Source organism: Mesoplodon densirostris, chromosome 7 (genome assembly GCF_025265405.1).
Source record: "Mesoplodon densirostris isolate mMesDen1 chromosome 7, mMesDen1 primary haplotype, whole genome shotgun sequence".
NCBI classification, from domain to species: Eukaryota; Metazoa; Chordata; class Mammalia; order Artiodactyla; family Ziphiidae; genus Mesoplodon; species Mesoplodon densirostris.
In genome coordinates this window covers 101,840,757-101,856,543 of record NC_082667.1, presented here as the reverse complement: position 1 = coordinate 101,856,543, position 15,787 = coordinate 101,840,757, and the positions used below count along the sequence as shown (strand labels likewise).

The 15,787-nt window shown below is 40.5% G+C and overlaps 1 protein-coding gene across 10 annotated transcripts in view; it reads left to right on the top strand.

Annotated features, from left to right (window-relative positions):
- EXPH5 (exophilin 5) overlaps window positions 1-15,787 on the top strand; it is a 66,955-nt gene that overhangs the window by 34,892 nt on the left and 16,276 nt on the right. For 2 of the 10 annotated variants that reach the window (XM_060105604.1, XM_060105602.1), the window contains 5 exons: window positions 4,419-4,532; window positions 5,077-5,164; window positions 5,246-5,406; window positions 7,239-7,401; window positions 14,963-15,008. In XM_060105604.1, coding sequence (XP_059961587.1) covers window positions 5,355-5,406; window positions 7,239-7,401; window positions 14,963-15,008 — 261 coding nt within the window. In that variant the 5' untranslated portion in view covers window positions 4,419-4,532; window positions 5,077-5,164; window positions 5,246-5,354. Of the gene's footprint in view, window positions 1-4,418; window positions 4,533-5,076; window positions 5,165-5,245; window positions 5,407-7,238; window positions 7,402-8,339; window positions 8,415-14,962; window positions 15,009-15,787 lie in introns of those variants that run through there. The other 8 variants (XM_060105599.1, XM_060105598.1, XM_060105607.1 and 5 more) reach the window with 7 other exon arrangements.

Sequence of the window (15,787 nt, the reverse complement as noted above, 5' to 3'; positions counted from 1 at the left end):
GCGGCCCACAATTCTAAACATGTACCTTGCAAGTATTAAATTCAGAAAATAAAAATACTCAAAACAATAATATTTAGTCTTCCAAGGATGCCCACTGGCAGTCTTGTACATTGCTGGCATGAGTAATATTGCTACAGCCATTTTGAGAAGCACTTTGGTAGTGGTAGAAAGAGTCACAAAAACATTTTGACTCTTTGGTCCTATAATCCTACTTCAGTATCTGTCAGGGGTACTGTAAAAATAGAAAAGGTGCAGTGATGTTCATTAAGCAATACTTATAAGGGAAAATCACAATGTTCTGCACCAGAGGAATAGTAAATAAATTATGGAAATCCTAGTTGTTGGAGTATTATGCAAATATTTAATGATTGCTCCAAAGATAAGTAATGTTGAAGGTGTCTTATATATAACCTTTTTGAAGATTATACATGCATTATGTGAATGAATGGCATCTTCTATGCACCTATGGAAATTAGGAATTGAGGAATCTTCCTTGATATGTCTCTGTCCCTAACCCTCCAAAGTCATTTAATCACTTGGTGGACAATTTCACCCGCTAAGTAGCTCTGAATACTTTCTACTTTTCTTCCACTTCATCACCACCATCCATGTCCAAGCAAACACCTCTCTCTCTCCTACACCCTATAAGTACCCTGACCACTCTCTCTTGTTCCCCACTGGAATCTTTTCTCCACCTGCTGCTAGGATGATCTTTTGTAAAAAAAATTTATTGAGGTATAATTGACATTATTATTTAATTTTAAAAACTTCTTTTTATTTTACAACATTAGTTTCAGGGGTACAACATAATGATTCAATATTTGTATATACTGTGAAATGATCACCACAATAAGTCTAGTTAACATCCATCACCACACATAGTTACAAACTTCTTTTCTTGTGATGAGGACTTTTAAGATCTCTACTCTCTTAGCAACTTTGAAATATTCAATACAGTGTTATTAACTACTGTCACTATGCGTACATTACATCCCCATGACTTAATTATTTTATAACTGGAATTTTGTACCTTTTGACCCCCTTTACCCATTTGTCCTATTTCTGTCACCCACTCCCCTCACACCTCTGGCAATCACCAATCTTTTCTCTGTATCTATCAACTTGTTTTTGTTGTTTAAATTTCACATATAAGTGAGGTCATATCGTATTTGTCTTTCTCTGACTTATTTCAATTAGCATAATGCCCTCAAGGTCCATCCATGTTGTCACAAATGGCATTTCATTCTTTTTATGGCTGAATAGTATTTCATTATATATATATGTATGTATAAAGCCACATCTTCTTTATCCATTCATTCATTGATGGACACTTAGGTTGTATCCATATCTTGGCTATTGAAAATAATACTGCAGTGAATACAGGAGTGCACATATGTTTTTGAATTAGTGTTCTCATTTTCTTCAGATAAATACCCAGTAGTGGGATTGCTGGGTCATATGGTGGTTCTATTTTTAGTTTTTTAAGGAACCTCCATACTGTTCTCCATAGGGACTGCACCAAACTGCATTCCTACAAACAGTATATGAGGGCTCCCTTTTCTCCACATCTTTGCTAACATGTTATTTCTTGTCTTTTTGATAATAGCCATTCTGACAGGTATGAAGTGATAGCTCATTGTGGTTTTATTTGCATTTCCCTGATAATTAGTGATACTGAGTATATTTTCATGTGCCTGTTGGCCATCTGTCTGTCTTCTTTGGAAAAATGTCTATTCAGATCCTCTGCCCAAATCAGATAGTTTGCTTTTTAGCCACTGAGTTTTATGAGTTATTTATATATTTTGATAATTAACCCCTCATCAGATAATATGATTTGCAAATACTTTCTCCCATTCAGTAGGTTACCTTTTCATTTTGTTGGGTTCCTTTGCTGTGCAGAAGCTTTTTAGCCTAGGATGATCTTTTAAAAGTACAAATCTGATGTGTCATGCTCCTGCCCAGTCATCAATGCTTTCTCGTTGCTCCAAGACTAAAGGTCCAACTGCTTAACCCAAGCCCCAGTGTTGCATGATCTAGCAGCTGCCTTTCTGCTCTCCCCTTCAGTTATTCTTCTCCACTGCCACATCCCAGCCAGGCCAGCCTCGTTTCAGTTCCTTGCTTCTTGCCTTGGGGGCACTTACTCTATAGCTGCTACCCCTCTGCCTGGAAAGCTCTCTCCCAGAACCGTCTACCCACTACCTTTTGCTTCATCCTTCATCCTTCAGGCCGTATGTCATCTACTTAGGGAAATATTTGCTTCTGCCTCATATAAGCAGGGCCCCTTGTTATATGCTCTCATAACACCTGTTTAATTTTTTTATTGTTTGCCCCCACTCCTACCCCAGCAGAATGTAAATTCTATGAGGGCAAGGACTTGACTTGTTCACTGCTCATTGCCCAGAGTTCAAACGTGTTGAATGAAGAAATCATACTTAACACTCTTTGTTATCTTATATTTGTATAATTATTGGACTCATATCTGTCTCTCTCATTAGGTGGTAAGCTCTCTAGGATAGTAGCTATATCAGCTCTTGCCATTGTATCCCTGCATCTTCTCTGCAGGAGGCTTTCCACAAGTATATATTTAATACATTTTATTACAACCATGTGAAAAGTGCAGAGGAAAAGATCACATCAAAAGGGCAGTACTGATTGCATTAGGATTGTGAAAATATGACTGATTTTTTTCTCTATCTACAAGAAACATTACAATGTAAAATGATAATATAAATAAAAACTCACATTAAAAAGAAACATGTATTGTACTTATTGAATAAACATAATTTTACAAAAATTAAAAGTGGAATTGATACCTGTAATTACTCTGTTCTAAGAGACCAGGTGTTTGATTTTTTTCCCTAGTGTGTCTAAATGGGTGCATCATTTTCACACAGCTATAAGCATAGATAAAATGTTGTACTTTGTTTTTTCTGCTTCATGTTATGTCACGTGCTACATTGCCTGAGTAACTATTTTTAGCAACTGCATAATGTTCAGTTAAATTCATGTATTTTGTGGGGGATGGGGAGTGGGAGGGTATTTCTTTAAGATACATGTCCTAGAGTAGAATTCACACTGTCTGAGTATTCACATAGTGGTACAGATTTCTGACTTCATTGGCCAAATGTTGAAAAGAAACAGGCAGTGATGGGCTTCCCTGGTGGCGCAGTGGTTGAGAGTCTGCCTGCCGATGCAGGGGACACGGGTTCGTGCCCCGGTCCGCGAAGATCCCACATGCCGCGGAGCGGCTGTTCCCGTGAGCCATGGCCGCTGAGCCTGCGCGTCTGGAGCCTGTGCTCCGCAACGGGGGAGGCCACAACAGTGAGAGGCCCGCGTACCGCAAAAAAAAAAAAAAAAAAAAGAAACAGGCAGTGATGGATTTGAGTGCAAGTGTGGAATGAGTGCTTGAGATGAAATTAAATGAAGTGTGATTATTTTAAAAGAGAGTCAATGTTATATGGAAGCTTTAGAAAAAAATAATAAAGTTACGTTTATTAGAGAGTTACTAAGTCGGGTAGCTTGACTGTCCTCTGAAATGAGAAGGATGTGTTGAGAAGTGGGCAGGGATGCTGCTGAATGTTGGGGTCTGATAATTAGGAAGGGTTTTTGAGGAACTAGAGGTGATGTACAAATGTGGCACATTAGGGAATTTCCTGGAGGTCCAGTGGTTAGGGCTTAGCAATTTCACTGCCTGGGGCCCGGGCTCGATCCCTGGCTGGGAAACTAAGATCCTGCAAGCTGCGAGGTGTGCCCCCCCAAAAAAATATATATATATATGTATATATATATGACATTAATAAATGAGGTAGTAATAAGTTGGAGGCAGCCAGTACTGGTTAGAAGCAGGTACTTGTGGTCTCTTAGTCTGTTAGTAAGAATAGTAGCAATAGAGACAGGAGTGACCAGGTGTCAGAGGGACGGCAATGGCAAAATGGGAGGCACCAATGCAAATTATGTGGACTAGACATGATGACTGTTGCGTAATGCTTTTCAAAATGCAAGTCTGGGCAGAATGGCCTCTGGCTTCCCTCTTGATTATTTTATAAAATGACAGTATCATAGCCCCAAGCAGGAGCCTGACTTACAATCATCACAGTTCGTTGCCTTTAACCCCAAATTAGCCATTCTGCAGCTGTCTTGCTCACCACTTTCTTAGGAATACAAACTCTCTAACACTTGTGCTTCACAGAGGGCCCTGGATAAAGGGCAACTGCAGAGTCACATGAACTTCTTTCCGAAACAGCAGAACTTCTCGAGCTTGGGGCCCAACAACAATCCTGGCTTTTTCATCAGAGCTTTGTCAAGCTGACCACTTGATGAAATTTGTCATTATGTTCTTCAGACTCCCCTTTCTGCTTTATTTGCCTCAGTCCAGGGCAGTCTCCCTCTGGATTAAATATTCTCTCATTTCCAAACAGTTCTAGGGTCCTCCTGAAATGGAGCAAATGATCGGCTTTAAAAATAAAAAATCACAACTGATGATTTAACTAAGGACTTAGAGCAGCATTTTCATTTGAAAGAAGACTAAGCAGGTAAGGGCAGGGGGGAAGGAAAAAGAAATAATGGCAGGATTTCAGTTCTGGCATTCTGAAAGTGTGGGTCAGACACATTTGTGCTTTGGATGACCTTTCCTATCCATCTCAAATCATACTGCCCTTAACTACTGAGCATTAGCCATGTGCTCATTCATGGGCTTTTGTGTTTGTGTGTTTAAAGAATTACATTATCTAAGACCGTTACATTCAACAATTTCTTTTCTGCATGTAAGCTTTTCTCTTTGACCACTGAATGGGCAAGTAAGGACCCTATCTGTTATATTCACCATTGAATCCCCATTGCCTTCACGGGACCTGTTACATAAGCATAGCTCAATAAACATCTAATCATTAATGAATGAATGAATGAGTAATCAGAACTAGAATATTCTAGTTTCCCCATGTCATTAAAATATCTATCATTCAGTTGCATTATTAGGTCAGGTTTGCACAATGCTCAACCCACATTGTCCTCAGCAACTTGATTATTTCAACTACTAGCAGACACTTTTAGATTCTCATCGAATTTATGTGATTACAGCCAAAATACATCCATGGTGGTGAAGAGGAAACTCCGACTAGAGCCAATTTTTCCCCTGGACTTATAGTTTATGCAACTCCTCCACTAGGTAAAGTTTGACCCATCACATGAGTTTGCACTTCATGCGAAGAAATTTAAAGCATGCATTGATATTTTTGTTTTATTTCAGCAAACTCCAGAAGACAAAGAGGGATATCAGATGGCTTCAAGGAGTAACTGGTAAATGGTTTGAAGAAGTTCAAAGGAAAAAGTTTTGCAATGAAACAGATGTTAGCCAAATGTTAAAACAACCAGTTACATACAGACTGAGAAAGGGGATGGCAGAAAATGGTGAGCTCTTAGGGCACCTCATTGTAGATAAAGGCTCAGTGGGATCTCCAATTTAACCAATCCACGTTCAGGACTATTTTTAAATCATAAGGGGCAAAATTCACAATAAAAAGAGTGAACTGAAAATGGACTGTACTGTCTTGAGGGTATGTTTTTAGAGTCAGGCAAGATAGCACAATGGTTAAGAACACAGGCATCAGTATCAAAAAGGGCCTGGATTCAAATCTCTACTCTGTATGTCTCTATATTCTCTATTCTATCAGAATTCATGTGACTCTGTTCAAGTTACTTATTCTTATTCTCTATAAGCCTCAATTTTCTCATCTTTATGTGGGAATGATAATACCTACTTCACAAGGTGGTTGTGAGAATTAAATAAAATAATACGTATAAAGTACTGAACTCTAATACAGTAAGCATGTAAATAAATGGGATGATGATGCACAAGGAGGGGGAGACAGAGGAAGGGAGGGAAAGGAGAACAGGACATGAGGGGGGTTAGGAGGGGGAAGGTGGTAGAGAAGCTGCCACCCTTCTGGTACTTTGGTAACTTAAACCCCATAAATGAGGTCAAACAAATGCCTTCCTTGGACATTCTAACTTTGTGACTACCATCATGTCTCTCACCTTCACCAATCGCTTATTTTTTAATCTGTAAATGAGGATAATAAAAACTGCTTTCTCAGGACTATTTGGGAATAACAAAGTGCATTAGAAATTTTAAGTAGTGGAACAGTGTAAAGTACCTCTCTACTGATAGAGTCACATTGACTGCTTTTGTTATATGTTACTAACATTAGTAACATTGAGAAACATATAACAATATATCTAAACTTATATATTGGAAATATTTTGCAACTCCCATAAAAAAGAAATCTATCTAAAAAGTTCACAATTCAGATTTTTAGATTAACCCCATATATACCATGATGAATTTCCCCTTACCTTGAATTCCTCATTTAAAAACTCAGCATGTCCAAAAGTATTACAGCATGATGGAACTGGTATATGTTGAGCATGCCTTAGAATTTTTAATACTCATATATAATATCATATATTATCTATACATATATATTATACATATTTATATTACATGCATACCCACATATAAACCGTATATGTAGCAAATACATGTGCACAGAGATTTTAATGGGAATAAGGAGCACTCTAAAGAGCTTAATTACCTTTTCCTTTACTTTCTTTGATATGAAAAGTCACGTAGTCTATCACTATGTTTTTGTTTGTTTGTTTGTTTTTGCGGTACGCGGGCCTCTCACTGTTGTGGCCTCTCCCGTTGCAGAGCACAGGCTCCGGTCGCGCAGGCTCAGCGGCCATGGCTCACGGGCCCAGCCACTCCGTGGCATGTGGGATCCTCCCAGACCGGGGCACGAACCCGTGTCCCCTGCATCGGCAGGTGGACTCTCAACCACTGCGCCCCCAGGGAAGCCCTATCACTATGTTTTTAAAGCACCAAAATAAAAATTTCTGAAGGATAGGGTAGTTAAGAGCAGCACGAGAACCGGATGAGGTCCCTAACACACTACCTTTGGCTTTGGATTGCCCTGGGGAAAACACATTGAGAAAGTGTCCCAGCTGTTATGAGGGGAAGGACGTCCTGCAGAGCTGCAGGCCCCAGCACCTACTGAAAGACTCCCCACTCTTAATGAGGCTCCTCCACTCAGCAGAACCAAGAGGCACAGGGCGCCCCCTAGTCCCGAGGTCTTCATGTGGGGATGCCTGCGATCCTAGACTGCATGGGTGGGGGTGTTAGTTCTCCAAGAGTATTCACCTGGAAATATTAATCATGCAAAATTTTTACAATTTTCTTTTAGATCCTATGGAATTACAAACATCAAGATCTAAAAATATACCTAATCAAAGAAACCCAACATCCGTTCCTTCTCGGCTGAGCTTCAGATCATCATTTGCTTCCCTGTTCTCATTCAGAAAATCCAGAAAGGAGACTTTAAAGCTTCAACCGCTGGGAGAGAAAGAGTGAGTTAAACTCAGCTCCTGTGACAGCTCATTAGTTATCTGATACCAGAGCCCACCAGCCTGTTTTGTGTTCAGAATGTTTAATGTTCTTAGAATTTAATTTCAGATAGTAACAAAGGAAACAGGGCTGAGCCCTCAAAGGGACAAAGTCCTTATGAAACTTTGAAACTGGGCTCATCTGAAATCCAACTTCTAACCAACTGCACAGGTCTCAGGAGGTGGACATGGTGAATGATGGATTAAACGTTGAGAAATAATTATCGACAGTTTCTCCACTGCTCCAAGAGCCTGGTCTTTGCCCTGGTCAGGAAGATACATTTAAATTGAAACTACTCCTTACTTGGGGAGTATGTGTGTCAGGAGAATTGCAGTATAAAGAGTAAATGAGCATAAGTGAGATGAGCAAAGAGTAGAGAAAAACTGAATTATGAAATGGAGAAAAAATATATTACCATCATTAAAAATATTGAGGACAGCCATTCTTCTGTAGTTGCTTGGAATTTAAACTTAAGGTGAAGGAGAGGAAACTCTGAGAGCAGTGGAGATATTGTTCCAGATGGTTCCCAGTTGAGAACTGTGTAAATGAGTTCATCTTGACTCATTACGTTGTTGGATTGTTTTGTGAAAAACAAGCAAGGCTTTGCTTACATGCGATTTGCTGACTGCTAAATATTTTCAGCATGTCTTCCTGGTTGAAAAGCTTCCCACCCTCTTAAGGTGTTGGCTTGGCACATGATGTGTTCCATGTGTGCCATTAAGAGTGCATTGCAGCTCTAAATAAAAGGTGTTGGAGGTCACTCTTGCTGAAAAACAGCAGGCAGCAAGCAGCTTGGTGAAGTATGCAATGAGGCTCCTGACTCGTAGAGGAGCTCTTGGGGGAATGGAAGGTTTTTGCTTCCAGCTTTCACCTGAGGCTGTTTTTGTCTTTGAGGAAATAGTGAAGAGCTGAACAAAATGTAGATTCATGTGATCGTTTCTACCAGAGTCACTTACGAGGAAATACTCTTCAAATAGTGAGTAGCTTTTCTTTGTAAAAAATGTTTTAAACACTAGTAATTCTCTTATTTGGGAATTAAAAATTGAGGAGTATTTCCTTTATAGGAAATATTATTTTTAAGGAGAAAAGAAATATTCCTAATGTGTAGTGTGGCTGAGACTTATGATGTAATTTGTGTAATTTAGGTAATTTTCTTCAAGGCAGAGTTTTATTGTAGCTGAACAATCTAACATTAGAAAACTAGGAAAAGTTGAGGAAACTGTTAACTCTATGGACAAGTTATTTCCAAGCTCATATTGTAAGTTGCTGCCAAAGTGGATCAAAGAAGATGAAAGATCTATAATCTTCATTCTGGGTATCATGTATTTTAGTTATAGACCAAATTGAAAAAAATGAAACTCTTGCAAAATTCTGTTTAGCGATTGTTCTTCTTAAATATCACAATGACTTGTAGCTGTCTTTTAGCCAAACACAGGATACAAAAATGAAACAAATTTTATCCTTTAAGCATGTGTGTGTGTTACAGTTTTCAGAATTTGCCATCTTTAAATATATTTTATGTTCAAACCGTAAGTGGGAATAATTGTGCTGGTGCAAAATGTAATGAAGGCACTGTTTTGTGCTCCTAATAGGTTTCAGAAGATAAAACATGAAAATATGTCCTTTTTATTTTTAAATATGAACATGACCTAAATATCTGGATCTAAATCCTGAATCTGAATGTGTGTGCTGGGGAAGGGTGTTTTTTTTGTTTTTGTTTTTTTGTTGTTGTTGTTGGGTTGGGGTTTTTTTTGTGGTACGCGGGCCTCTCGCTGTTGTGGCCTCTCCCGTTGCGGAGCACAGGCTCCGGACGTGCAGGCTCAGCGGCCATGGCTCACGGTCCCAGCCGCTCCGCGGCATGTGGGATCCTCCCGGACCGGGGCACAAACCCGTGTCCCCTGCATTGGCAGGCGGACTCCCAACCACTGCGCCACCAGAGAAGCCCGGGAAGGGTGTTTTTAAGGGAGCATAGTACTATGGTAGGACTATAAATTGTGTGTCATACTTTCCGAGGGGCCCTTTATTCTTAAGTAGAGCTTTTTTCCTTCGGCAGTTCTGATTTTTTTCAAAATACAGGATCAAGCTTCAGCATACAGACTCTGGTTCAGGAACTCCTCCTTGCCTATAAGCGCAGTGGGAGGAACTGACAAAGAGCCCCAGAGGGGAGCACAGTCGTCCTGTGCGAGGCAGGTTTCTACTTGCTGAAGCCATCAAGACTCAACTTTGTCACACTCTGTCCTCTGGAGGACAAGTCAGCAAAGCAGTTTAAGAGGATCTTCTGCAAATCACAGAAAGAAAGCCAACCCCTAGAAAGCCATGGGAACATAGTGACTTCATTAATTAATAAAAAGGCAAAAAGTTTTGCTATTTCTGATTCAAATATGACTACTGAAGTTTCTCCTCCCAAATTTATGTACTTCCCAAATTATCCCCTTATTATTTTAATCCTATTTGTAAATGATTGAACTGTACTCTCTATGACTCTACCACAACCCCAGGAACAAAGAAAATTTTCCATTAATGTTTTAATTCATTTATTGCTAGCCAAAAATTCAAGAAAACATACATATACAATTGTACCTTGGTATCTGCAGGGGATTGGTTCTGGGAACCTCCTGCGGATACCAAAACCCACAGGTGCTCAAGTATCTTATACAAAATGTACAGTTAGCCCTCCATAGCCACAGATTCAGCCAACCAGGGTTCCATCTGCGGTTAGCTGAATCCGCAGAACCTGTGGACACTGAGGGCTGACTGGATTGTGTATCTTTCTCCTAATATTTCCCTGTAAGTTATGTTTCCTTGTGTCTTGTTTTGGGGTGTTTATTGCCTGAGATATGGTGCTCAGTCCCTGCCACAGAATTTCAGTAACTCCATCACCTCCACATAGTTCAGCAAGTACCTAATAGCTTATCATGAGCTTATAAATGCAGCCTTCCTGGCTGCCCAGCAGTATCTGCAGTTACTTTTTCTTATTCCAGACCCCCGGTTATTCCACTGATGCACCCCTCACCGTGAATAGGTGATGTGCCACCCTCTGTTCCATGCACCAACACACTCCACAATGAAGTCGTCCCTGCAAAGGGGCCCCTTCACGTCTACACACATTCTTAAAGCTATGAAGCCATGTGCCACCAATTCATGATGGCGATTTTAGAGATGTTGATTGTTTTCCCCTCTACACTTTCCTTTGTTGTAGTCCCAAGGACTAGGGCAAAGTGGAAGTACAAGAGAACTAGTTCATAAGACTCATGAATAACATGTACAGTTAAATTTAAGTTGGCTTCTTTCCTTTGAGGACCATCACAGTGTATAGCATACAGTAAGTACTCACCACACAGCTGTGATTATAGCGTGACAGCTGCTCTCCTGGAGTGAGGGTATGCCTGCCCACTACCCTGTTCCTTTCGGATGATTTTTTTACCTGAGGATGCAGAGTTTTGGTGGGTGCCCAAATTTACCTGATCTATCATAGGATGTACACAGCCTAGGCAGTCCAGTTTACATAAGCAAAAGATCAAATGCTATTTTGGAAAGTTTAAAAGGCAGATTACTGTTTTCCCTGCATTCTGTTTTCTGTCTGTCTCTCTCACTGTTCCTTTTTCTCTCTTTCCAACTGTTTTTGGAAACATGCTGCCTTCCTTTTTCCTGCTAAGTGACTAGGCTTCAGTTGGAGGACACAGGAATGTAAGACACCTAGATCAAAGGAGAGATCAGAGTAAGCAAAATCCTTCTCTGGAAATTCTTCTTCAGTGATCCCAGGTGTGGTGTCCACAGTTAAACAATAGGATTGTGGTGACAGGAGGGAGAAGCATGACAAAGGGAGTGGCTCCCATTATTAGAATTTCATCAGCATTTTTAAATAATGACAGATAACCAGGCCCTAGCCTTGAGATTCTGATTCAGGTCTGAAGTGGAGCACTTTATTTATTTTTAATTCCCTAGGATATTTGGATGCTCATCCAGGTTTGGGAGCCATGGTGGCAGAGCTTCCCACCCCCATTATGGCAAGGGCCGTCAGAATTCCTGGCATGGTACTAATAGCTGAGGTGATAGCTTCTCTTTCATTTATTTATCAAAGTCCTGCTCTGGATCAGATACTGTGTTTAGTGCTGGAGATAAAATCGTGAAAATAAGGCAAAGTTGTCCCCACCTGGAGGACTTCAGAATCTAGTAGGGAACACCAGATGACTGCGTGTGGTTGGGCAGAATGCTAGGAAGTGCTGATCACATCGCAATCATCATGGATTTATTCGTATATTCATTATGGCCGTTTTCTGGCAAATGTCAGTAAGGATCTTGAGGAAGGGATGCTCTTTAGAAAACACACAGGGGTGACCTGTGAGTGACAGCCGAGTACGCTGATGATTATGGTATCATATGGTGAGTGCTGTGGTGGATGCATGGTATTCCTGCCATGAGAACATTATAGGAGAAGCAGTTAATTCAGACTGGAGGATACAGAAGCATTCCTGGAAAAAGAAAGCCAATTTCTTTTTTTTTTTTTTTTTTTTTTTTTTGCTTTACGCGGGCCCCTCACTGTTGTGGCCTCTCCCGTTGCGGAGCACAGGCTCTGGACGCACAGGCTCAGCGGCCATGGCTCACGGGCCCAGACGCTCCGCGGCATGTGGGATCTTCCCGGATCGGGGCACGAACCCGTGTCCCCTGCATCGGCAGGCGGACTCTCAACCACTGCGCCACCAGGGAAGCCCAAGAGAGCCAATTTCTGAAGGACACATAGGACTGAGCGAGGCAATTAAGAGTTAGGAGGTTGCGCTGGGCAGAAAGAATGGTTCAGCAAAGATGCAGAGACTGGAAACAAGCAAGAACTCATCTAGGTCATTGAGGTTCAGTGACCAAGTATGAGGAGAGACTGATAAGAGGTGGGGTTCGAGCAGCTGGCAAAGGCCGGAACATAGGAACCTTATACATGCAATGCTAAGGAGCTTGGACTTGATCCTTTAGACAGCAGGGAGCCCTTAATCACTTTTTCTAAAAATACCATTCTTTTCCTTATTATATATATTATATATGTATATGTATTCATATATAAAACAGATAAAATCACCCCCCACCCACTGACCTGGACAAACACTAATTATTTTGGTATATTTCCTGCGTGTGTGCATATTGTATATATATTTTTTCATTAAACAGAGAAGTGACATAATGAGATTTTCATTTTAGAAAAATCACTTTAGCACAGTGGTTCTCAAGCAGGGGCAATTTTGCACCCCAAAAGCCACTTGACAATGTCTAAAGACATTTCTGGTTTTCGTAACTGAAGGGTGGGTGCTATTGGCATCTAGTGGGTAGGGGTCAGAGATGTTGCTAAACATCATATAACACATGTGACAAACCACTACACTGAAGAAATGCCAGTAGTACCAAGGCTGAGAAACTGCTCTACCTATAGCTGGTGAAGTGGGAGTATATGTGAGAGATCTTTAAGGTATGGCTCAGTAGGACTTGTAAGCAAATGCAGGTGAGATAGCTTACAATCTCTTGAAATCACCAAGTCCAGAGGACTTTAACCAGCATAGCTTTTGTGATTGCACTGTTGTTTTTATTCACTCTACAAGTGGAAGCCTTTCACATCAGAAACATAAATTAACTTGAAGGCGGGCCTGGAAGTGACCATGGAGACTCTGGGCCTCCAAGCCTCCTGAGTCCTATACGCTGCCTGCAACCTAAATCCACACGGCCTTGCACACTGTCAGGGAACATGCATCCTCCCACTGACAGCACACCCTCACACTCGGTGACACTCTGTCTCAGCTGTGCCACCTGCTACCCTCAGAAACTGATTCTTGCCCCTGCTCCCTTCACTCCAAATCAGACCAGGGGCCTGGATGAGCTGATGAGAGTGCTGAGCTGCGCAGCGACACCATGAAGCCGGCAGCTCCGCAGGGCTCTGGAAAGAATCTTCACAATCTGGACATTCTCTTGGCTCCAGGCAAATTGAATTCCTTGCCAGTTCCCCGCCTCCCTTACTCTCTTACATCTCAGGCTTGTGCTCCTGCTGTTCTTTTCCTCTCATACCTGTTCGACCACCACCTTCTCTCCCTGTTGCCTTCCCGTTTATCTCGGCAAGTGCTCACCGGCCCCTCTGCATTTTCAGCATATTTTACTTAAGCCTCTGTATTGTCCTTTTCACATTGTGGCTTGCACTTTGGCTCTTTATGTATCTAATCTTTCCTATCCTAAAGCGTCTCAGAGAACAGGGTCTCTATCTCAGGCATATTTATTTCCTCCAAAGCCCTCAAAATAGTGCCTAGCATGTAGAAGGCTTGCAAGCTCAATAAAGCTGTATGAAAAGGAAGCATATGAATATAAACAGTATTTCAACTTCTAAATATTATTAGTATAGAGCTGGTATTTCAGAATAATATGAAAAAAATTTTTAATTTTAATTTCTGTTTAAATTTTGAGCTAAACTATAAAATACATGTTGGTATCTTTTAAATATAAAATTGCTTGGCCTCCCAGGTTTTATGCTTAACTTTCAAGAACCATGAAGCAACTAGGAGTTTGAATAAGGAAAACTGCATCTTGCCACTTTCAATTGATCTGACCTAGAGTCTCAGTTTGTTTAATTCTTGATTCCATCTTGCTGTTCTCTTAGCGAAGGAGAGGACTTGATTTCATACAAGAGCTCTGAGTCATTATGGTCTATTAACTCTTAAGCTGCAATTCAGGCAGCATACCCTGGCATAGGATTATAGATTTTAAAAAATCAAAATTTATCTCAATTTTGGACCTATGTCTTTAAAATTTTTCACCTTCTACTGAATTTTAGAGAAGCAACATAAATAGTAAAAGCATAATTGTTCTCCTTCAAGATGATTTCATAATAAATAAGGCATATTTATAAAAATAAGCATCCTGAAGTCATCTTTATAAGGTTTGCTTTTTTAAAAATTCCCTTAAGAATTGTTGAGTCTGGTTCTGACTTACTCTCTCTTTAAAATAAAAATGTACAGAAGCAGAAAATCTGTTTCCCATTTACAAGAAAATTCTGTGTGCCATACTGATCAAGAATGAGAGCTCTAGATTCAGTCAGCCTGTGGCCGGCTCTGAGCTCAGCCACTATGTACCTTGTATAGTGTCTTCTAACTTCTCTGATCTGTAAAATGAGAGTTGTCATAGTATCCACTTGACAAGAGTGATGTATTTAAATGAGATAACATGCCTATAGAGCATGAGAATACTGCCTGACACACAGTAAACACTCAACAAATATAACTGTTTTTGTAATTAAGTCTTCATGCTATGTTCAAGTACAAATCCACTATTATGTAATTTTTCTTGGCTACCTGAGTGACAAAGATGTAAAACATTGATCCTAAGCAAGAATAGGAAAATGTTTCTGAAAGATTTTTCAACAGTGCACTAAGAAATGTCTCCCTACTAAGCGTCAGAAATATATCTTCTCAAGATATCAAGATATAATAGCAAACATGCTATTGATTTTCCAAAAGTTAGGCACTTCTTCAAATAAGTTATTTCAAATTCTTTTCACAGATGTGACGACCACATACCTCCTGTGTCTGTGAGGGGAACTGCTTTGGTAAGTAACCAAAGGACTAAAGGTTATGCTGAAGAACTCAGAATTAATGTAATTCCTGATTGGCTACCTACTTAAATAGAATTCTCATTGGCGCAGTTTGAAATTTCCTTGAGAAGCTTAGATTTCTCCTACAGAGTTCAAAGTTTCCCAGCTGTGATCTGTTTCCAGTTGGCTGTGGTACTAAAATACTCAAACAGCAGGCTGTGCCAGGAGGAGTGAGGCCATTGTGTGTCCACAGAGACTGTCGTTAGCACCTCTGATATTTTACCACGTGTCAGTCCTGTACAGCCCTAAAATGTTCGACAGAGGAAGAATTTATTTGGGGATAGCAGAGGAATTGCAATTTGGGGCATGCAAACTGTAGCGAGCTGCAGGCAAGTCTGCTGAGGGTTTGGGGTAGGCTGTATTTGGGCAGGGAATGTAAAGAGGGGAGAGTTCAGTTTGAGGCTGTCAAAATCAATGGAGACCAGCTTTGAAAATTTCCAAATAAACTTCAAACCAGTGTGGGTCTGCGCTAGACCTATTCCGGGCAACATCATCATTTGTATTCAAAGAGGAAGCCACTGATAGGTGAGATGCATTTGGACAGACCAGGTTCACATGAGGGGACTGACCCAACAGGACCTCCACTTAAAGGGCTTAAATTTAAATTTATCTCTGTGTTCACATGCTTATAAGATTGAGAAGCTTTAAGTTTTCTGTTTCTTACTTTTTTGCTGTCATGACTTTTGATCTACACACACTTGTGTCTTCCTGTGTAACTCATATGGTTTGGCGAT